We start from the raw sequence: 24676 nt of genomic DNA on the forward strand, positions 1-24676 counted from the left end.
CCCTCTCCCAGGCCAGGAGAAGAAGGTGGTGATGAACCTGAAGGTGTTTTATAAACTAACACAAATACATGAATTGCATTTGATTGCATGTGTAGAAATTGCTGGAACTCTTCATCTTCTTGGTTTAATGAGACAGTGGATGTAAAAAAAAAAGCAGGCTATCAATGTGAGGTAGTGTAGTTTCCTTGTTTCCTAGTGCAACTAGAAGATGTCAATCAAGAGATAGCAGACACTCACAGTGCAGAGAGGTCTAATCAGGCACAATAAGTGGAAACAGCTGTGGGGAGAGATGTGTTGAGGCTTCAAAAGCTTAAAATGGATGTCTATAGTCAGAACTTTTTTTTCTTACTCTGATTTCAGGCCTAAAATGCTGTTTGTCTTCAGAAATTGAAGCTTTTTTAAATCTATCAGCTGAAATAGTCAGTATCATTTTGTAACTGTGGTTCATGTGTTTTGTTTTTTTTTATTCAGCCTGAGAGTGGAACCCTCTTCACCAAACTTCTCGCCTACCTGGACAAAACTTCCTTCAGCGCCTCTCCTTCAGCAAGAAATCGTGACGACGTTGCCATGGGAACACCCAAAAGCCAACAGGTGGGCCTGGAAAATGTCCAGAGCCGGACCAGCGAGGCAGGGGTGAAGGTGCAGAAGAAGGACGGCACCCAGTCTGTGGAGGAGGTGTCGGAGGTGCAGGGCTGGATCAAGGAGGTGGTGCCCCCTCCTGCTTCGCTTGTGTACGAGGAGCCGCACAAGAAGACGATGCACGTTCCGGAACTCCAGCTGGACGTCAAAGCGGGCAGGAAGAAGGCAGACGATGATGTGTTTGGCTATGTCATCACTGACACAGAGTGAGTATAAGCTACTGACATATGGGTGGCAGCAATGGTTAAATATTGATTAAAGCCGGACTGATCCATGATCTTTGAGTGTGATACCGGTGCTGATAGTTAAGAGGTAAAATATCTAATACACTGGGCAATATTTGAATGCTTAAAAACTTTTTAATGAGGTTCCTTTAATGTAGTTTTATTAAAAATGGTCATGTGTAAGCATGAGTTTAATTTAAATTTAGTAAATCATAGCTTTGTGAATCCTTCAAACTGTGAAAGGGTAGAAAGCGTAGCCTTCTCACACCGAGCTGCAGTGACAGAAATGGAAATAGTCTCAGTGCAGGCGCACAGTTGTAAGGAGACAGATTAGATGCAAAGTTCTGACATTTTGGCAGCGTGGCAGAGGTGACAGCTGATAGCAGGAACCTCCTGGTGGTTTCAGTGTATCACCTCCTCCTGTGGCCGCGGGTGAAGAGGAGGAGGAGGAAGACAGGGTGATTCATCACAGCTGGAGGAAAACACCTGCTCCCCAACCCACACATACTGTACATATGGCCACCTTGATACGCTTTTTTTTCTGGCCACCTTTTAACCCTTTAACTTATAAATGCATTTTCTCTTGTTTTCTCTCATCCCACACACAAAAGCATGCCTGATATGAATCACTGATATGCTCACCCTCGTTGTGATTTACATCTTAAAAACCTGTTTTTGAAAAATAAAACGCATATAATTTTCCTTTAAAATCATCTGAGAAGTAACATTTTGTTTATCACACTTGAGTAAACAACATGTGTATATACAATACCAACTGCCAAACTGCATTCAGTTTGTAATGGATTTCACTCCCTAATTAGCTTAATTATTAAAAAGGGAGTACAGGGTACGCAGCAGAAAAAAAGTTTGTTTTTTTTAATAATCTGTAATTATGTCATTTTTTTTTTTTAAAAAAAAAAAACACTGTTTATCCATAAGCCCTCTGAATTTGTTGCCTCCCCCTGAACATTTAGTCTCCTTTTATTTATTATTTCATTTGTTCATTTTATACTCAGTGTATCTAGTTTCACAGGATTATAGACCTTCCTGTGATATACTGTTATATAAATCCAAGGCTCTAAGAGAGTGTTCCAGTTTCATACATGAAAACAACACACATGACATGACTACAGTAGACGGGTTTGTGACCATAAAAGAAACATATGTTATTATTATTTATCCAGATGGGCACATGATTGCCTATGAAGAAAAGGTAACGCCTGCACACTTAATCCATTCCACAGAAGTTTAAAAAAGACAACGTTTGGATCCTACTTGGATCTTCGTCAGGTTGTACCTACGTTTTTGCATAATGCACATTAATAGGCTGATAAGCTCTGTGATGGTAGATGTGGTTAACCATCTAAACCACTCAGGGTGGTCAAACAGTTGACAGTAAACAATTAAATAAAGTGTAGAAAAAAAACAGCAATATAAAAGCCATATTTCAAAACATCACACATATATCTTAATCTATAAAACACAGAAAATTCATCATTCCATGTACCAGTCCACCTACATTCAAATATTGTACTATAATATTATGTTAAGTTAAAACAGAAGAAATCTGGAAATTGGGTCTAAACACCCTTATAAAAAGTTAGTTAGATCAAAACCACAGCTGTTGTATTTATAAATTTTTTTTATTTATTTATTTTTTTTACAAATGCATGTACAAATACACAGTGTCGAGCTCAGCTCACATCCCAGCTACATTAGCTGATCTCAGACAGCCCAAATCAACTGGTGGAGCAGCTGGGCGCCCTATTTAAACTGCTCTTGCCTGCCTACTGTTGCTGCTTCCTCTTCAAGCTGCTTTGCAACCAACCTCCATCCCAGCTCCTCCTTTTCAAGCTGTGTCTGACTTATCAATGTCATTTCTGTTTGCCATTGATGCTGGCTCTGTTCTGTTCCCTGCTGCTCTCCCTGCTTTAGGCTTTCCATGTAGGCACATGGAAGGGCAGGGAGGTTTGCCTGTCTGCCTTATGCTTTCCACATAAGCACATGGAAGAGGCTTTCTGCATAGGCCAGAGAAATTACAGAGGGGCCCCAGAACAAAGCCATACCACCAAATATAATACCACAAATGGAAACAAAGTTTTCTTTGCCTAAAGTGTTCCTGACTGGACTACAGTTATTTAATTTAGAGAAAATGTTTGATCTCACACTCATGATTCAGATCTCTAGGTCTAAGAGTCTGGAGAGTGAAATTGGAAAATCTTCATTTGTAAATAGCCTCCTCTTCTGAGGCACATACCATGCTCAATACCAATGTATCTGAGAGAGGCCACTGGCCGATAAACCCCTCTGAAGTGTCACTTGTTAGTTACGCTGATCCTGGTTCCAGATGCAGCTTGTTTGTTCTGCTATCCTGGTTTTTATTACTCTTTGTTTTTAACCAAATGAATGTCGTATGATTAGTGCCCCACAAGTGGAGTCGTCAAGTTACACAGTTACATAATTAACATTAAGTTACGCATGTTAGGTTCAGGAAAAAGAAAAGAAACATGGTTGTGCATCGTCATGTTATGCACCTAACGTAATGTTACGTAGATTAGGTTTAGGAAAAGAAAACATGGTGATGACATACTTGAAATTAACTCAAATTTTATTTGGTTTCACACAGGACACAAAAACCGGTCTCTTGGGGGAAAGTCCTGTGTTGTTTGACCCATCCACCACCCCATCCTGCCCCTTTACGCAGACTCTTGCTGCTTATATGACTTCTGTCTTTACTCCTGTCAGCACACTGGTCACGTCATAGCAGTCTTCATGATTATGTGGGTTATACATAAATCCGTGGCTCATTATTACGTGGGTTATATACAAATTCTGGTGCATTAGTTTTTGTAGGTGTACCTGCAAACAGTCCATGAGAACAGCCTGATCCAATAGTTGTTGAAGCATTAGAAACAAACATTACCAAATGCTTTAGGAATCATGAATGCCTGTACAATAGTTTGTGCCCGAGTGGATAAGTGAACAATTTGAACTGCTGATGTTGCCGGAGGAAAAGGCAGGGGATCACAGCTCAGTAGGCATATTCATCTTGCAACTAACAATAAATTACTCTTGGTTGTTAGTATATTGTTGTAGGAAGACTCCCACTCAAGTTTGGAAACCGTTACCTTTGGATCCCAAGTTGTTTCAGCTCGTGTTGTTTGATGTTTTATGGCCTGTGTTCACATTCTTTGTGGCTGTAGCTTTTGCTGCTCTATATCAGCAAAGCCACTGCACAGAGCACACTTTTTGTTGGTATTTCCCCCTTATACTAAAAATGTGTAAGAGCAGAATAATAGGACATTTTGAATAAAATTAATCAAAGCTGTGCCGTGTGAGGAAACATGCTGCTGTTACAGGCTGTTGTATCTGAGAAGGATCCCAACCCAATGTTCTGTGTGCTGCAGAGCTAGCTGCTGTAAAAGCTGCTGTGAGGTCCCCAGTGCAGCTATCAGCACTCGGGATCTGCAGGCAGGCAGAGTGATCACTGGTGTCAGATCTGAAGCAGCAGATGCTCTGCACTGTGGAAGACTGACTCATACTGTGGGCTGTTGAAGCTGCTGTCTGCTCTCCCGGCTGTTAGTAACTTCTCATACATAGACAATCTAGTTTCCTTAACAGTGGCTCACCTAGAGTCAGCCATATTATCTTATTATTTAAAACAAAGATTTTCACTGCATCAAACTTCCATTTAGCAGTCGTTTGAGAGAGGAAGCACAGATGTTTTTGACTGTCCTCTGTTAAACAAATGTGATGCTATGAGTATTCTCTGGAGAAGAGAGGGCATTTAATACAATCTGTTTTTTTCCCTGCTATTTTGTGAGGAATAAAAACTATATAATTCAGACACATATATGTATTTGCATTTGAAATAGTTTTTGCCCCAAAAGAAGAAGAAATAAATGATTAAAACTTCCATGTAGTCTATATCCCAACAGTGTTTTGTCACAGGGGCGAGTACTGTGTGAACTTGGATTTTGAATTTGTTTTCCTGTCCAGAAAAGTGTCAGTGACCCTCAATCATTACTGAATCACAGCGGTGCAACTGGGACTTAAATATTTTGGGAGGCCATGACAGATGTGACAAATCACAGTTCACCCATTCATCCTATAGTATGTTCAGTTGATATTTCCTGATCCACTTTTAAGAGTGCTAACCCTCAACTTACCTTCTATTTTTGTTGTAAGTGGAGAATAACTTTGTTAAAGCAAAGTGTTTCCTGTTAGTTCAAGCTTGCTGTAGGTGGGGATGGGAATAGAGAACCAGTTCCAGTTGAGAACCGGTTCCAAATTGTCTCAGTGGTATTGTACGCCTCTGAGTGTGTGGCTTTTTCCTCTGACAGAAGGGCATTGTAAAACAATGACATCAGACTCATACCTCTACGCTGCTGGAGACTTTCAGCAAGAAGGAGTCATGGTGGAGAGGAAGAAACGGTCCAAGTGTGGCCTTGTTTTACAACAAAATGTGACAGTGCAGCTCTGCAGTCTGTAAAATATAAAATCATTTTAAGTAAGGGTGGAAACACGAGCAATATGCTCAAACATCAAATCATCTCTCTAGATTGGGGACTAGGTTAATTGATAACTCTAAATTGTCCGTAGGTGTGAATGTGAGCGTGAATGGTTGTTTGTCTCCATGTGTCAGCCCTGCGATAGTCTGGCGACCTGTCCAGGGTGTACCCTGCCTCTCGCCCGATGTCAGCTGGGATAGGCTCCAGCCCCCCCGCGACCCTCAAGAGGATGAAGCGGTTAGAAGATGAATGAATCTCTCTATGCAACAAAGGCTTAAATTCCAGGGATGCCATGTATTGGACACTCTGCGCACGAGTGCCACTGCTTCCCCACCGAGGAGCACGTCCTTCACAAATGACAAATATCCTGTCATAATGACATTAGTGCTTTGCAAGCAGGTTCAGGAAATATTAACCTATCTTTGACGTAGAAAACCTAAATGAAAGTGAATGCTGTGCAAACATTCTCTCATTTCATCTATTGTAGATGATGACATCATGACTGTTGCTACTGCTAGCTCTCAGGCTACATCCAGCTTGGCTCCCCCATCAGTTTTTGTCTTTCCTCCCTGCACTGCACGGGCAACACATTTTCACTTCGACCTCCTCACATATTGACATTTTGGTCATGGACTTTCCATGGCCACATATGACTTGAAAGGTACCCTGGCTGCGTTGGTTGCTGACGTTCTGGGACATCGAGTCAAGTTCTGCCTGTTACATGCATTGTATTCTTTCAAGACACACTTTTCACAGGAAAGTTAACGTTTACATACAGTCTCTTTCAAAATAAATGCACTACGTCGATACAACACTGCAAATTGATGTTCAATTTCCTTCAACAACAAAAACACGTGGTTAGGGTTTGCTTTAGAATCTTACGGGACAGGTGAAAGTCAATGTTTTTTGGATCCATCTATCACCCCTCCTGCCTGCCTTGCTTGGACTTTCGCCGCCTTAACTTTCGTCCCGCTGCTATTCGCCCTGATGCAGCCAGGCACCATTTAACTATAATGGCAACCGGCTGCATATCATGCCAGTGTTAAAGGACGCCTTTTTTCCTTGGTGCCTGACACTGCAAGTCACTGCCCAAGTGCCAGATTTCGATGACTTTGGAGTGATTGATAATGCCATCGATAATACCATCAGTACCAATAAAATCGTATCAATTCCCATCCTTAGTTATAGGCATCCTTGTGCACTTGACACTGAAACAAGAACCTGACCCTGTTCACATCTGCACACATTTTGATGTTAAGCTTTCAGTTTCTTTTACCAGTGATTGATGATTTCTTGTGTTCTTATTCAACTGCTGCTGATAGAGACCTTTGTTTCTGTCTGCCCTTGGAAGTATGGTTGAATCATTGTACAGGGTTGTGCTCTCCATGTGGAAACAAACCCTTTGTTCAAAATAACATCTATTTTTAAAGAGGACTCTCTACAACCAAAAAGCATGAAAGATCATTCAAACATACAGAGTAGGAAAAAGACAAACTTTAAAGACAACTGTGACTTCCTATAGACTTTCCTTTGCTGGTCAGCCTAACTTTGACGTGATTGCACGTGTGTAATTATCATGTTCATTGTTGAATGAAGACACAGGTGTTGCCAACTCAACCAGGACTGAAAGTTTTAGAAAAAGGTTAGACCTCTAAAGGGTCAGTTAAATGTCAGCGGAAACAAGGAAGCAGACAACTGCTAATTCCCATAATTAAATTTATTTCAAAGTAAGTGATTTTCACAGTTTGCATACAATCTCTCCCCTCTGCCCTGCCTTCCTTCGGCGTCATCAGAGTCATTGGAAGAGGACGCCTGGTGTTGAGCGAGATAACATGGCATCCTGCAGGTGTCTGGAGGCCGCTCCTTTTCTGCATTTGAATTCAGCTGAGGGAGCCGAGGGGAGGTCAGATGAGTCCACAGCAGATAGGAAGCAATTAGCTTGGAGTTCGGATATTGAGCTTTAAATGTGGTCTCCCAGCACACACACATGCACACACACGCGCGCACACACACACTCCCCATCCTGCCGGCTTTGCTTGCGTCAAGGCTGTTTTAACTGAATGCTTAATTTGTTATTCCTTCATTCTCTGCAGTTTTTCTTCACAGTTTAGAGAAATGTTAGTGACTTTGTGTTTCTAAATTAACTGCTGTGAGCATGGACCGTAAAATATACTGAACTATCCAAAGTAAAGTGTTGTAGGATTTTCGTCTCATTGTCGTGCAACCACCTCGCATCATAGTTTTGGGACTGTTGTTATTGGAGAGCAGCTCATGTTTGATATAAAATTAGAGCTTATTAGGTAACCAAATAACTTGTCAGATAATTGCAGTGCAGTAAAAAGTACAAAATTGGCCTGCTTGTGAGGTTGAAGGTCTCCCAAAGTGGAAAGACTCAAATAAAAGAACTACAAAACTATGTTTATATACTACTAAATGGACATTACTGCCCCTGATTATTTTAGATGGCAAGGTTTTCTCCCACATATTGTCACAAAGTGAATGGGATGGATTGTTGTTAAACCACAAATTTGCAACAAATATGTAGGAAACAATATTGCACACATTATGATTTTATTAAAATAATGGAAATGTCGTGAATTGTTACAGTAATCTGCCATGGATAGCCTTCCAACTAATGTAACATAACAAGTTTTTTTTTTTTTTTAATGTGCATTGATGCTTAAAAAGGTTTTGTTTGCGATCATGTTTTTCCCCATGTTCCATCTCTCCCTCCGTATGCCTGATAGCTGGATTTATGTCTGAATAGAGTTTGAATCTGATATGTTTGAATAACCACAGGCAAGTGGTGCAAGAAAAATAATGTTGTGACAGTGATAAAACACGTAGGGTCGTGAATCCCAAAGTTTTTATATCTAAGACCCCACTACTTTTAAATTGTTTTGCATTTTTGAGATGAAGCAGTTGACATGGGCAGTCTAAGGTGCTCAGAAAGTAGAGCATGGCAGTTTGAAGGTATGGAGTATTCTCTTTTTTTTTTTTTTTTTTTTTGAACAAATTAACCCGCAAGCCAACACATCTGTCGGCCGTCACCCTACCAGTTTGGGAGCTCTCCTGGTCAGTGTCCGCCAACCGCCTTTAATATGATCATTTACATTTAGAGTAAGTATACAGTTCTGTTCATGTTATAAGTTGTGAGTGGTCATAGAAATTGTATTATGTGTCCCTGAAAAGTCATGGAAAAATTATGAAGATATAAAATATGTGGGGACCCTGAATAAAACTAGCAACTTCTTTTCACATCCTCTAACGTAGAATGAGGGGCAACTGAATTGGATTATGTGCACGTATAAATAAATTAAACCAGTTTCTGATAACTTTTTGCCAAAATCAATAGTGAAGTATTGTTCCATTGTTGTTCCAAACATCGTGTGCCCACACATGTGCCATTCTTTTCTTTGTCTGCATATATACTGTAATTCCATTAGATCAGGGTTCAGGGTGAGGTAGGTTTCTTGTTTTTTAGTTTGAGAAAGCCGACATGCACAAACACAACAGAGGTCATTCTCATTGTGGAACACTGCCAAAGGCATTTCATTTGTTAAATGGCTGCACAGACTTTGGTGTTTTTGCCTCTGACCTTGTCACTCCCTGTCAACACGCACTTTAAATCACAAAATGAGGGAGCAGGGAGTGATGATAACAAGCCCTCTGTCTACGACTTGCCTCACCTCCACACTATTCACCTCGCCACCGAACAGCACTTCCCACATCTCTTTCTCACACCTGTCTGACCTCACCTGAGAGCTTCTGTTTCTCTCTTTTATACTTTTATTTGCCTTCTGTTTCAGTTCAGATGTTTGATGTTAGATGTCCAGACATATTTAGCATCCACTCAAATTTCTCTTACTGATGGTACTCCTGTGCCCATCTGCTATGTCTGCCACGTCAAACTCTCAACATATTGTTCAAGTACGTCTTCCGTTTCTTAGCTATATTCCTCAAGGTCTCCCACCTGTCATAAGGAATGAAGGCAGGACTGGATTCTAGAGAAGTAGTTCGAATATGTTTTCGGCACAAAGTACGAGTTTTCATTTAGCTTGATTAGAAAGTGTCAAATTATAAAAGCTTTACTTTATCACACATTTGAATTTCAAAGATTTTCCTTTGGCCTCATTAACGTTTACCTAATGTTGCCACATACACAAGAAAAGTTCCTGAACTTTAGTTGCATGAATGGGAGAAAAACAGTTTTGCCTAATCATCTCAGTAAGCTGCAAGTACATCAGAGTTTCATTAAGGAGCAGAGAAATATAAACCTCTATTTACATATATTTGCCAGAGAAAACACCAACTCAAGGGTCTGTCCTCTTGTTTTCTATAGTGTATAGCAAGCCATGTGCTAACCATATTGTAAGTTCACAGGACGTATTAGGACATTTGTTTTACTCCTTGACATGAGTTTAATTTGTGTTCTTTTTCTACTTGTCTCTTCCTTCAATACTTTGTTTTCTGTCCTCTACTCTCCTCCTCCTCCCACCTGCCTCCTCTTCATGATCATCAGTGGGCTACAGACGGATGAAGGCCTCCACCTGATGGAAATCCTGGCTCGCAGGGCTAAAATCCAGATGACGGACTTCGCCAAGCTCTCGTACGTATTTCTGCTTTTTATCATTCGCACTCCAGCACTAAATCACAGGGTGCCCACTCCTCCCTGCTGTGTTAATGCTGTTTGTTCTCATAGAGTGAGCAGTCTGGACTGAAAATCACCATCCAACCTAAAGCTGGTATTTATCCTCGAGGTTGAAACCACTCATTTGTCCAACTGTGTGGTGGAGTGTCATTAAAATATACAAACCTGCACATTTACCGTGTTTGCCGCCACTCTGAATAATCTATTGCTATTGAGAATGTTGATCTGTTTGCACCTGTTCCGGTTTAAAATGCCAATAAATAAAGTCTGCTCAAACAGAGCCAGCACACTGGAAGTGACACATTTCACACCATTCATGTGTTTTCACAAGCATAAACCCGGCAGTGTCAAGCTGCTGGCTGGAGTGTTTTCCAGGTTTTGCAATGGCGGATTCACATGAATGGCAGATATTCACAAAATCATCCACAAAAGATCTAAGCTGTGGACCCTTCGCCCTTTTAAAACATTTGCATATATCAGATTTAAAACATAGATACAATTTATCTGTCTGATATCTATGTTTAACTCAAATTATGATCACATAACAGCTAAGATAATTTATTTAAATTCAGTTTCTCATATACAGTTAAATGTCACATAGCACTTTTTATTAGCTAGTGATGTTACTCATAGTTATTTAGCTTTTGGAGGCACAGTGGTACAGTGGTTAGCATTGTCACCCGGTGAGTGGTTTGTACCCCAAGGTGGGAAGCCCTTCTGTGTGGAGTCTGCGTGATCTCCCCATGTCAATGTGGTTTTTCCTCTGGGTTCTCCGGCTTCCTCCCACAATCCAAAGACATGCAGATTAGGTTAATTGGTGACTCTAAATTGCCCATAGGTGTAGATTGTTTGCTGGCTCTATGTCAGCCTTGCAATATTCTAGTGACCTGTCCAGGGTGTACCCCACCTCTTCCCCAGTGTCAGCTAGGTTAAGCTCCACAATTAGAGAAAAGCTGATGAACATAGTAAAGTTACTAACAGCTAAAGACACAGATATTTCCCTTAAGAGCTGGTGGAGACCAAACCAAAACATAGTGCAAGAGTGTTCCTCTTTGTCACCTTACAACTCAATAGATCTCTTAGCGTTGCTTTAAATTTGACCGTTATTATGATTATTGGTGGTATAAAGCCATTTATTTTTTGGCTGTTAAAGATGCAAGTTATCAGCAAACTTACAAACGCACTAAGTTGTCTTGCTATCTTAGGGTGGACTTTTCATTGATTACCTTTATTTTCTGGCCCCAGTTGTTCAGAGATTGCTCGTTCAAATTTCTAAGGATGTCGTTATTCCTTTGGACGCATTCATTTAATTTAAATTATTTTTATTTATTTTATGTGACACAGGACCATGATCAAATGGTATGAAGCACAAACATAAGATACAATAATGACAACATGATGCAACATATAATGGCCAAAGTAAACAAATGTCACTTAAATAAGGAAAGGAAATCCTTAAAAAAGGCACCTAGTTTACCATTAACTTTTAGCTTATGTGACTGTAATAACAAAATTAATTTAAACATAGATTGATGGTTTAAATAATAACTTTTGCTATAATTTCTTAAGATTATATTCTGACATTCAAACAACATATGCCACTTATCTTCCAAACCGATGTTGTTACAAAGGTTGTAGATCCTATGGCTTCTTTTCAGCCTTTTATATCGTCCAGTGACTTTAGGAATTCTGGTGTCCACGCTTAAATTCCAAATTGCCTGCCTGTACTTAAGTTTTCATGCAACAGATACTTTTACTGTTTAAGCTCTTGTGTATATTCTACCTAAATATCTCATGTTGCCATACGTCTGAGCTCACTTTCACCTCTGCAACCTTTAGTCATCCGAAACACTTTTTTCTGCAAAGGTCTGCAGTCATGTCAACATATATCTTCTCTGAAGCACAGAGAGATCTGCATGACTACCTCCAACATCAAACAAAATTTAAACTTCAAAATAAACTGTGTAAGCTGTGCAGGTTACTGTTTTGGTCCCTAGAACTGTGGTGAGTCCTGCTCTGAGTGGACTGCCAGGTTTCAGCTTCAGCGATGTGTTCAGGGAGCTAAAAATACACACATTTTAATGCTCATAATGCCCTTCTAAAACTCTCTTTGCCCTGTAATAGAGCGGCGCCTCCGGACATGAAGTCCTGCCAGCTATCACACAGCCAAGCAGTTGAATTAAATGAAAAAAAAATAACATCTGTAAGAAAACTTCAAATTCATCACTGTAACTTCCAAAATCACATATGATTCCATCCTCAGACTAGAAATTCGGAGGAGCAGAGGACTGTAGATGACTCATCGTGTTTATAGTGCACTTTACGTTCCCGACATCAACCGTCTCGTACCTGTAGGCTCAAGTGGGCGGCAATTTTCTCAAAGGGCAAGCATCTCGTACTGAAACTCTTCAGATATTCCCCATGGAAGATGAGCAGCATCGGCTCCTCTGCTGTTACCTCCCCAGCATGTCAGATCAGAGAGGGCAAACTGGTGGGATCAAAACGAGAGAGATTTTCCAGTGGCACAAGGCGTTAAAATCAGAAGTGAAAAAGGGAAAGGAAAAACAGTGCCCTCGCAGAGTAGAAATACAAGGACGTCGCCTTATTTTCATTCTGTCAACACATTTTCCTGCTCTGGGGGGGAAAGAAAGCAATGAGAGCTGCTCCTCCGCGTTATTGACATGTTGGAGTCGAGCCGCCGCTGACTGCAATCATTTATTAATGAGACTGAACTCTGCCTGAACCCTCTTTCTCTCTTTCTCCATGTGTCTTTCTCTTTCTCACTCATTCTCTGTCTTTGCCTCTGTCTTCTTCTTCTCTGCTTCTCGATCTACTTCTTTCCTGGTCTGTCTCAATGTATTTCTGTCCTCTCTCTCCTTTTTTAGACTTGTTACTATATTTCCCCCCACAGGTGACTTTGCAGTGGGTTGTGAACATTTTCAATGCGGTGAGCTGCAACAGAAAAACAAGCGCTGCTGCAGTGGTTTGCAGTTGGACCAACTGCTGGGGATTATAGTCAGTGTACAGACGGTATACTGTATAGTGTGTGTAAATAAAAGTGTGTGTGTGTTACTTTACAGGCCTTTATGGTCACAGCTAAAAAGATGCAAAGAAACTTCTTTCAATTTGGGTCTTATTTGGTTGACCGTCATCTCTATCAGTCATGATAACACTGCACCTCATAGCATTATTTTCTGAGATTACATGTAAATGTAAAAGTTAAAAAGGATCTGTCAAAGGTCATATCCAACAACATACTTCACCCACAGAATGACCATATGAAAATTATACCTTGAAATTGTGAAGAAAACTTTGTTTTCTCGCATGCTTCCACAGAAAATGGCAACATAAGCCCCGATGCCACTAAGCAGTCCGGTTCAGTTCAGCTCATTTCAGTTTGGTACACATTTTTTCCATTTCCATTGTGAAATGTTGTGGATGCTACTAATGGAACTCTTCCTTACCTTCCCTATTTCTGCAGTCCCTTAATGTTTACTTCTAATGGTGCTCAGTGCATGATGATGTGAATCCAATAACACACCTTAAATTTCAATGTCACAACTTTGACCATTCCATTGCTATTATTGGCTCTATTGGATGACATACACTTTAACTCATGAGTGGATTTTTAAGTGTTTAAAAAGTATACTTAATTTCGGCTTCAGTATGTGAGCTGCATATATTCTTATCCCCACTTGGAGGAAAAAAAAAAAAAAAATTAGAGTGTTGTTTTGGTGTGCTCCAGCAGTACTAAACCCCTGCTCTTATCTGAGAAGGACTAAATGCGCAAACCTGCTATTTTTTTGAATGTCCCTCTGACTCTGTCTCACTATAGCCTGTTCTATTTTGTTTTGAAAATTTTGGTGCGCAACCCGTACCGTGAACATGGTAAACAAGGTGCACACCCTTCTGTGTCACCGGTGAAGAGGAAATACAGCAAAAGCTGGACAGAGCAGTGAGTGACAACAACCCCGCTAACATTTAAGAGTAGCGGTTGCGGTGGAAAAGCTAAACAAATCTATTGTCTCGGTACCATATGTGAAGGGGTAGGAGGGATTTATACTTGAGTGGCAGACCCTACACGGTAGCCTACGCACTTGGGGTCCGTTTCAGAACGGAGGTTCAACAAACTCTGAGCCTAACCCTGAGCTCTGAGTTGAGTAACTCTGAGATGGGAAACTCTGGGTTACGGGTTTCAGAACAGGTGATTTCAATTGGTTCAATCAACACAGAGTTTGTTCACTCTGAGTTAAGCGCGTACACCATGACTTTAAAAAGCCGTCATCAATGGAGCCCCGATACCACAATTCACCATGGCAACAAGCTACAAGAAAAGGTCTGCATTTTTTTACTCCTCTGGATTTGGATATTTTAATGCGCTCATACAGCGAATTTGAAGCTGTTTTCAGGAAGAAGAGTAACACGGCTGCAGCAGTGAAGGAACGGGAGTCGGCGTGGGAGAACATTACTGCTTGAGTCAATGCGTAGCCTAAGTTTAAATTTATTTTATACATTTATGCAGTCAAACTAATGTTAGGCTACAGATGCAAACAGGTGGAATGGTGTTAAAGCTAAAATTTAGTTCACTTAGATGCAATCCCACCTAATTATTTTTCAAGTGAAAATGGTCTAAAAAACAAGTTACTTTTAGGTGTGATTTGTTTTGACTAGAAATGAGACATTTTGAGTAGAAATAAGACACATATTCTTGGTATGATTTTGAGTTTTTGCAGTGTGATGTAGTCTGACATTTTGAGACAGTCAATCTACCTGCACATTTAAAGCTGTGAATGGACTTCCTATTCACATAGTCTCCTTCATTTTGTGAAGGAGCAATGATGGGAATGTGTTGTTCCATCAATGCACCCTATCACACTGGGAAATCCTAAAAGAAATTAAAATGACTAATCCCAGTTTGAGGTTGCAGCACCATGTCATTAACTGAGTATGATTTATAATCATAAATTTTAGCTGATTTCTACATCATTCACTTGCAATCCTGTGGAACTCCTCCTTGATGACCCTCACAGGTTTATGTCCAGGGAACACAACAAAAGAGTTTAATAGACGTTTCAGAGCTAGGGACACTTTTCTCACGGCTCTGCAGACAGTGGCCTTACTGATATATTCTGCATCTCCGATATTATACAGAAAACTAATATATAAATGATGGAATGTGATGTGAAACTGTACCGTTAAAAAAGAAAATGTTCTGGAAACGATAATACGTCAGTTCTGGGCCTGTGAATAATCTCCTGACGAATGTGTAACTCCCTCCTCAGTAACACTGCCTCTTCGTCCACAGGATCCTCCAGAACGGACATGCCATGGTCGAAAAAAGTAGATTTAGAACTAGAACACACTTTAGGATCCGGCTTTACCTTGAGGACAGATGATCTAACTCGCTGAAACCCGCGCGACACTAAACGAATGAATGAATGAATCACACTGGGTTGTGGCAAAAGAGGGAGGAGACAGCTAGAAACTCGAGGTTCATTGAAGAAAACCTGCTCCCAATCAGGTTAGGTTCACAGAGTCAGTTGCCATAGTAACTGACACCGAGCTTCAGTTACCTCCCTTTCTGAAACGGAAAACCCAGAGTTTCCCTCATTTCAGGGTTAACAGACCCAGAGTTTTCACTAAGCCTGCTTTGTGAAACGGACCCCTGGCCTACACTGTTGTGAGCATTTATAGGGTGCGGTGTTGTGTGTGTGACGCTCTACAGTTACACCTCCAAACCACTAGTCGGCGACGGAGGTTTCAATAAGGTGCTGTAAAGTTAAGTTAATTCAAAACACACCCAAAGCACACAAGTACACAAGTCTGCCTCACTAGCATTTACAGACAAAGCATTTGTCTTTGGCTGGAGACATTTTACTCACAAATACAACATGCTAATGTTTTTAGCACAAGCTTAAGCTATTTTACATACTAATTAGCGTAGCGGCTAGTGGACGTCTCGCTACTCATATGAAGCCTAGCAAAACAGCAACATTTAAGGTAATGCTACAAAATTTGGCTCCATTACAACTAACAAGGTTCACTGACAAAACGTGTCTTATACTAACCATGTTTTCCAAAAAATACAACATGCTAACGTTTTTAGCACAAGCCTAAAACAATATACATTGAATAAATTAGTGTAGGGACGAGCAGTAATTTCCTCAGCTCGTATGAAGCCAGGATAAATCCCGCAGTATAAATCCCGATGGATAAATCACACACAAGACCTAAAATGCTATTTTTCTGGAGGCTTCATTGTCTTCACTTTTTATTGTCTTCACTTTTTTATTCACTTTTATTACAAAAACAGACAGGAGGTCTGCGTTGCGGCAACGCATGGTAGAGACTACGGTGGTACTGCGTTGATTCGACGCAGAAGTATAAATTCCGCCTTGCTTTTGGTTCTAAAGATACTATACTGAAAGAATGATTAATTTTTTGTTGGGGACCATGTTTAACAACAGCAAAACTATATCAGAAAATCCGTTCTCTCCCAACTCTTGCAGTACAATCCAAGTTTCATTTAATCAGTTGTATGCTCAGTACTTTCCAAAACACGTGAAATTTGAGAAAAGCCTTACTATTTAAAACTGAAATGAAAGTGAGGCTTATCTATAAACTCTTTAAAGCCAGACTCTACTAAGGTTTTAATAAAAATGTATGTGTTTGGGAAGTACTGAGAATTTCGACTGGATAAATGAGACCTATGCTCAAAATTGATGTTTTGATATAGTTTTACTATTGTTAAACGTGGTCCCCAATCAATCAATACATCAATATATTTGCTAAAATGTAACTGTAACATGGCACAACTAGGTTTTTGTGCATGAAGTATTCCTTCATCAGTCTCAACTCAAGGTCCAATTACTGCCTTTTTCAGCATTCGACGATATGACATGGCCTTCATCGGCAGAATTAGCATTATCTTAAAGTGTTTCTTTTCTTCCATTCACAATATTTGAAACTTTCACCTCCATTACATTACATTTACTGACAACAATAGTACAACTGGTCAAAGTTAAACCAGGTCTTTATGTTTATGTATTTTTAGACAGTTTGGGGAAATTTTTATCATCTGCCTTCATTTCCTCTTCCAAATAAGTTTGACTAACTTTGAATTTGTCATAATTTCATGCTCTCTTGCTCCGGCCAAATTATTTTAGTGATGTTGCCATGCACTGAGAGTTGGTTTATTACTGATAGTTATAATGGCCAAAATGTAAAACTTGCAATAAACTGGAAATTCCAACACATTCTCACTCTGACCTCATCACATATTGACGGGCTTGGTAATGGACTTTCCACGTCCACATACAAAGTGCAAAGTACCCTGGGTGCATTGGTTGTTGACATTCTGCGACACACCGTGTCAAGTTCATTGTCTTCTTTCAAGATGCACTTCCATTTTCACAAGAAATGTACATTGGTACAACACTGCAACGTTTTTTTTCCTGCAACAACACACATGGTTGGGTTTAGGCAACAAGAACGCGTGGTTAGGTTCAGGAAAATGAACAGGGTTTGGCTTTAGAAGCTTACGGGATGCGAGCACTGCTCTCTCGGGTGAAGGTTGGTGTTTGTTGGACCCATACATCATTACACTTAAACTATAATGGCAACCAGCTGCGTATCATGCTGACATAAAAGGACGCCTTTTTCCATTGGTTTCGGATGCCGCAAGTCACTGCCAAAGCACCACATTTCGACAATTTTGGAGAATTCCAAACAGGAAGCCTTAATGTAAAGTTGAACACCTCACACACACACACACACACACACACACACACACACACACACACCACCCCAACATGCAAAGTTAGTCTTCACAGCACTTCCAAATTGCCAGGGAGCCAATCAAACGCATGAAACAGAACATCACGACTCGTCTCTTTCTCTTTCCCCTCCAGATGTTTTGGTTCACTATAAAACGAGCTACAGAACAGTTTTTTTTTAATGATCCACCACTTTCCAATTACTTTCCTCCATGGCTGACACTGTTACCGTTGTTATGCACTCGTTTATCAAAGCAATGCACTTTTTCTCTCAAATGACTACAGCCATGTGTGTTGAGACTGGCAGTAGAAAAGTATGGCATGTCTGCTGGGTAATATTTCTGTATCAGTTATTGCAAGAATCTGAAAAGCAAAACCAAAATAAAGTTGTCGTAGCAGACAAGTTCTAAACCAATTGTAGTCTGTATGCCTTTAGTTTTTATTCTTTATCTGCCACATCTCTCCTTTGGAAACCCAACAGTTGAAGATCCACTGTACTTTAATTCTGTTTACAATGGGACACTGTAAACAGACCAATTTGCATACTTGAGTCCGTTTTCTATTTCCAAAAGGTGTTTTCAGCAACCATCCACCAAAATCCCTCTGGACACAATCGGATCTACCTATAACCAATCAGAGCAATGGAATATGATTTAGCCCCGAGAGCTGTGATGGTGTAGCATCAATATGTCTGTGAAGGACTGTTGCCGTTTTTGCAATCACAATTTTAAAAAAGTGCTACGACAAAAAGTTCCACATCAGCTGCAACCATTGTGGTTGTTTTCGAAATTTCAGCTCTCAACAGAACAGCTTAAATAAACAGAATTTGGGGATGTTGGTGATACAGTTAACAAAACAAAACAAAACAAAACAATAACAATTATATATGTAATCATATGAATATGCCTTTTTTGCTATTCATAAAACTTCCAAATTTACGTTAGATTGACTTCTGTGAACACATGCCTTGTCTCATGACATGTTAACATTGAATTGTAAAGTAGTTTTTTTAATTTTACACTCATGGACAAAATAACTCAGTGTGAACATCAACACACAGTGTATGTGGGGCTCTGTGGTAGCATATGGAGTGGCATTTGGATTATGAACTTGTGATTCTAGTGATCTGTGAAGAATCATTATGGATTATTTTTCTGTTATCTTGTTAGTACAGCGTATTTTTATAGTATTAACAGTTACTGATTTTGCAATGACAGTCACTCTGTGTTGATGTAGCTCTGCAGCGGCCCGTTAAAACGTTTTATACAGATATAAACTGTGGCAATGCGTTGATTTTATACTTGAACCCTAATGCTATTAGGGCGTGTGTGTAAAAGTGTGTGTACTAAGGTTTCCATGCTGTAAATTCACTCCACAGTGCCGATAAAACAACTTCCAAATTGAATTGAGCTTGAGTTGAATTCAAAGTGAGACAGAGAAAGAATTCATGTGTACATTCATGTATTTGTGAGTTTGTGTGGACAGGTGGGGATTGGGTGGCTTTGGGTCGTGCGATTCTCACACATACACACACATACACACACATACATGCATACCTTCACACACCCTCCCTCTCTCTGCCCACACCACCCGGGCCCCGTTGTTCCCGCGGCATCTTGCCGTGCTGCTCAGCTGCTGTATTGAGTCCCTGGGTGGCCTGTACTGTTCTCCTGTTCTAATGCACCTTTTGTCTTTGTTCTCCTATTCTGGGAATGAAAAGAGGGAGCTGCACACTGGGGAGAGTGATGGATTGGAGGCAGAGAAAGCGAGAGAGCGACAGAGAGAGAGAGATAGAAACGGAGAGGGAGGAGAGAGAGGGAGAAAGCCGGGGGTCTCTTTTGTTGCGAGCACAGTGAAAGCCCAGCAGGGGGAGCCGCCTTGACAATTTGTCAGAGGCGCCACGCTTATTTTCCAAGGCCGCCTGGCTCCTCACCGCTGTGGCAACGGCACTCACCTCCACCAGAATAAGTAAGTCCAGAGACAAAGGCTTTAGACTGACACTGAGCCTGCTGACAATCCTGATTTACCCAGCCTGCCTCTGGCTTTTACCGCCCTGCTCCTCAACACCACCAACAACTGGTTTCCAGAGCTGGTTTCTCTCTTAAAATCCAGTTTTCCCATCATATATCCCATTATATAGACTGAGCATTAGAAAAAGATCTATTCTGTCTTTAATCTGTATGAACAGTGTGTAGAGTTGTTCAAGCTCTTCAGTGAAGCTCACTGAGTGAAATATTTGAACTCAAGATGTCATGATTTTAATGGCTGTACTACTCCATCAAAGTGAAATATTAAGAATGTCTAGTGCTTCATTTTATATATATACTTACCTAAAACTAAACCTGAAATGTTTGGCAGCTTTTGACACTGTGGGATCTCTGCTAGAATAAGAATAGAATCAATGTAAATGGGTGTGAGCAAAGCTTGACTACACCAAACGGATTAATGATATTTGGATGATGTCCTAAAACAAGACAGAATACGGCAAGTTACTGCATTAATGTAAAGAAAGTGACACAATAGGAACAGTTGACATTATGTCCTCATACCTGCAGATTTTGTCGTTTCTTTTAATAGATTGCATTTTATGAATAATAGACTGAAATAATTGGTTTAAAAGCAGTTCTTTTTGCTCTACGTGTTAGAGAATGAGTTGACTTACACTGAGAGCAACAATCAAAGTTACTGTATTATCATCAGCAGCAGCAAGACCAAGGAGTGTCTCTTGGTGTAGCAGTTTCCTGTATACATTGGGCAGCATTCCCTCAAATTTCTCTTACATTTTCTCTTAATTTTCTATCTCGAGAAAACTTGAGAGAAGCCAGCCCCAGATGCACCAATATTTCTCTACCATCCAAATCTGCCCTTACCCAGGTGTGCTGAATGATGAATCCCACTTCATCACAAGTAACCTATTAGCATGGGTAACACCTTGTAAACACTGTATAACAGCAGGTGTTGTGCTGTGTGCAAATACTCTGGCACATACCCAAGAATTGGAGTAGTGGCACCAAAACAGGCTGTAAGAAGAAGCAGCTCTGCAGTAGTGAAATTGAATTTTTTTGTGAAATAAACTTAAAGTAAACGTGAGCTTCCAGAACATCAGTACTGGTGTTACAGGCAAGTCAAAAACACAGCAATGGAATATTTGTGACGTTGTAAATACTGCAGCAGTGGTGGAGGAAGTATTCATACCCTTGACTTAATGAAAAAGTACTAGAACCACACTGCGAAAATACTCTGTAACTAGTAGAAGCCCTGCATTTAATATATTACTTAAAGGAGCAATACGTGAAATTCATCATTTCTAGATTGAAGGAATTAAAAAATTGTATGTGAAGAACTAGAGGTGTAATTTCATCTGGAGTATAGCATGACCTCACACACCCTCTCTCTGTGTTGATCTCCAGCCCATTGTTTACAAGCCGGTCCGGCTGCACGGTTGTGTTAGGTGAGTAGCCTGGCAGCTCAGCTAACATTTGCAATTAGCATTGTAAAATGTAGTCCGGTGGGCAGCCTGGCGGCTGTGTTTAGCTATTCCCCTGCCTCCTTCAATGATGATGTTACCTGTAATAAATGTAATATATTTGCTGAAATGGAGGCGAGGCTCAGTGACTAGAAGAGCTGTAGAAGCGCTCCATAGCTGCAAGCTACTCCTGTAGCCGTAGTAGCTCTAGTGCTAACTCTGGGAGCTAACGCTAACATTCCTCATCTCGGGCTCACGGAGAAGAGTTGGAACGTTAGCATGGCAGCCGACTAGTGCTAACGTCCCCACGCTAGAGCTCGCCGGAGCCGAGAAGCAGGCTCCTGGAACGTTAACATGGCAGCCAACTAGTGCTAACGCCAACATCCCCACGCTTCTTGGCTCCGACTCGCTGAGCCTGGCGGAGAAGCGTGGGGACATTAGCACTAATGGGCTGCCATGCTAACATTCCAACTCTTCTCCGTGAGACCGTGAGCCCGGCTCCCAGCTCAGTTGGAGCGTTAGCATGGCAGCCAAGTGTTGCTAACGCTAACAGGAAAGCAGGGAAATAGTTAAACACAGCAGAGACCGAGAGTGAGTGAAAGACATTGCTTACTGCTAAACTAAGTTGGCTGTTTAGGTTTTATTTCCTCACCCCTGTGGCAAGTGAATCTGCCTGCAGTGAAAGCGGGGGCTAACTGGTACTTCCTCCTCATGCTCCACTTCATTCAGCTGCTAACACAGCCAGTTAGCCTCCGCTAGTTTCCCAGCTAGCGGCTCTCCATTTGGATCCAACTGGAGCACCGAGCCCTGGTTTGTTATTCAGGTTAATGGGGGAAGAAGCAGCGGGTGTATCAGGCAGCTGAGTGAAGCGGAGCCTGCGGAAGAAACACCGGGACCGTCTGGTTGTGATAGTCCGTGGAGGTGCTGCGGTACTCGCCGGCACAGATGAGGCAAGTGGGGGGTTGGGGGTGTTGGAGAGCAGAGGTAGAGGGAGGAGTGGCTCATGACACACTTTGTTTTGCTCTACAGGCAGTGCACAACAGCGAACCTAGTGATTTCGCTTATTGCTCGTTTGAGTAAAAGCATGTAAGTGCAATCAGGAAATTGTATTTAGGTATTAAAAGTAAAGGTAGTCAATGAAGAAAAACTTAAATTAACTTAATAAATCAAAATGATAATTAAAGGGAAAAGCAGCACGTCTTTATACTTAAAAAGCTGCAACCATGACATGTTTTTGCATGAAGTTATTTGAACAATCATGAAAAAATATTCAATTCATTTTACAATCAGTTAACTGTTGTTTAAGCTGCACTTGAATATTTTCATATGGTTCGTGAGCAAAAATCTTCACTTGTAAAGTAACTAGTAACTTAATTTGTCAAATAACCATTGGAGTAAAAAGTGCAATATTTCCATCTGAAGTTTATTGGAGTAGAAGCAGAAAGTGGCACGAGATTAAAATACTCAAGTAAAGTAAAAGTACCTCGAATTTGTGCTTACGTACAGTACTTGAGTAAAACCCTAACCCTTACCCAGTAAATGGGATGTGCAGACAAAGTATAGTAGTATTTCTTTAGCCTATAAATTCAGTAATCCAATCATTATAATAACTCCAAACCATGTAAGAATCATTTTCTTATCTTTGTAGGAGTGCTTGCAAACACTTATACAATTTTCTTACCTAAGAGAAGAGCAAAAATAAGAAAACATTGATGAATCCCAGAAATCAGTGGTTGCTAATAAAATAATAAAGAGTCATGGATATGAACAAAAAAAGAGAGGAAATTTGTCAGTGTATAGCTCCCTGCATGAGGCCCATTGTGCCACCCTGCTTTGAATCACTGCTGAAGGTATAAAGAGTGTTAAGCCTGAGCTGTAAATGCTCTTAATGTTGTTTCAGAGCTCTGATAAAAATAAAATCGTGGCTGCTCACGGTGTTGTACAGCACATCGACATATAAACCTGCAGTGGCGATGTGTCATGAATATGTGATAGTCTTGAGGTTAAGAGACAGCAGCAGTGTGGAGCATTTTCCGTTCCCTTAGCTGCACACCGTGTTCCTTTCCCTCAACTAAAATAACTCACAAAACGTAACTGTGTTGTCCTCAGAGTTTTACTTATTTACTTTATTCTCTGACAGTGAGCTCAGCAAAACAAAGCGAGACTTTAGAGGTATCTTACATTTATCTCGCATCAGTTAAGATGACAAGTTTACACATTCAGAACAATCAGCCTGCAGACAGAATTCTTGAATACACATTTCCTCATGTTAGTTCCCAGCCATGCAGATAGTGATGATTTAATGTATTGAAATATTCATCTCATTCATTCATTCATCTTCTAACCGCTTCATCCTCTTGAGGGTCACGGGGGGGCTGGAGCCTGTCCCAGCTGACATTGGGCGAGAGGCAGGGTACACCCTGGACAGGTCACCAGACTATCGCAGGGCTGACACATAGAGACAAACAACCATTCACACTCACATTCACACCTACGGACAATTTAGAGTCACCAATTAACCTAGTCCCCAATCTGCATGTCTTTGGACGGAGTGCCCGGAGAGAACCCACACTGACACGGGGAGAACATGCAAACTCCGCACAGAAGGGCTTCCACACCCGGAATTGAACGACAGTGCTAACCACCACACCATTGGATGCTGCTGTTTCATTTTTTAAATGTATGACTTTATTGATCACCACAAAAGAAATTCCATTCTGCTCCATTGTATTTGGGTAGAGGCAAATATCTTCCACACTGTAGATATCTCAAAAACTGGACAAATAAATTCAAAACTATGAGTATTACTGTCTGAATTGGTCATAAAGGTTTAAGACGTGTTGCCTGTAACTGAATCGAAGCACTGTATAAAGTCATAGCAGTGTATGTGTTCCTCCCTCTTCTCCTATACATTTATCCTGCACCTCAGCCACTGAACAAAGTCTCTTTCATCCATTTGCCAGGCAGCAACACCGCAGGCACTTCAACCTTACACCTCACACAGAAGCACCAGATTAGCATATTACAACAACAAAAATGTCTCCCAACAAAGTAGTCAGCGACCTGCACAACCTCAGCCACTGAAAAAGACAACAAAACTTCCCTTTTTCTAACAGTTTCCTCTCGGGGGCCGGAGCCAGAGAGCAGCGGCGGTTCAGCGAGCCTGCAGCAAAAAAAAAAAAAAAAAATTCCACACTGGCAAACATATGAATCATAAAAGTGGGCCTACACACTTTGTGCCAGGACACAAAACAAACCTGGAGAGTGACTCACATCCTTGCGTTTCATTTGGAACAATTCAATACTGATTAGATAATACTGACGGTGAGCGCTTTCAGCGAAAAGGCCTTGGAAATGTTTTTAGCTGGCGTGGTGGCCTGGTAGTGGTTGAGGGCGACATGGCGGGCGGG

General features: G+C 40.9%; 1 protein-coding gene across 1 annotated transcript in view; it reads left to right on the forward strand.

Annotated features, from left to right (window-relative positions):
* LOC125902109 (receptor-type tyrosine-protein phosphatase N2-like) overlaps window positions 1–24676 on the forward strand; it is a 294836-nt gene that overhangs the window by 78984 nt on the left and 191176 nt on the right. The window contains exons 9-10 of the mRNA XM_049598248.1: window positions 472–845; window positions 9897–9983. Of these exons, the coding sequence (XP_049454205.1) occupies window positions 472–845; window positions 9897–9983 (461 nt within the window). The remainder of the gene's footprint in view (window positions 1–471; window positions 846–9896; window positions 9984–24676) is intronic.

The sequence above is a fragment of the Epinephelus fuscoguttatus genome, linkage group LG15 (genome assembly GCF_011397635.1).
Source record: "Epinephelus fuscoguttatus linkage group LG15, E.fuscoguttatus.final_Chr_v1".
NCBI lineage: Eukaryota > Metazoa > Chordata > Actinopteri > Perciformes > Serranidae > Epinephelus > Epinephelus fuscoguttatus.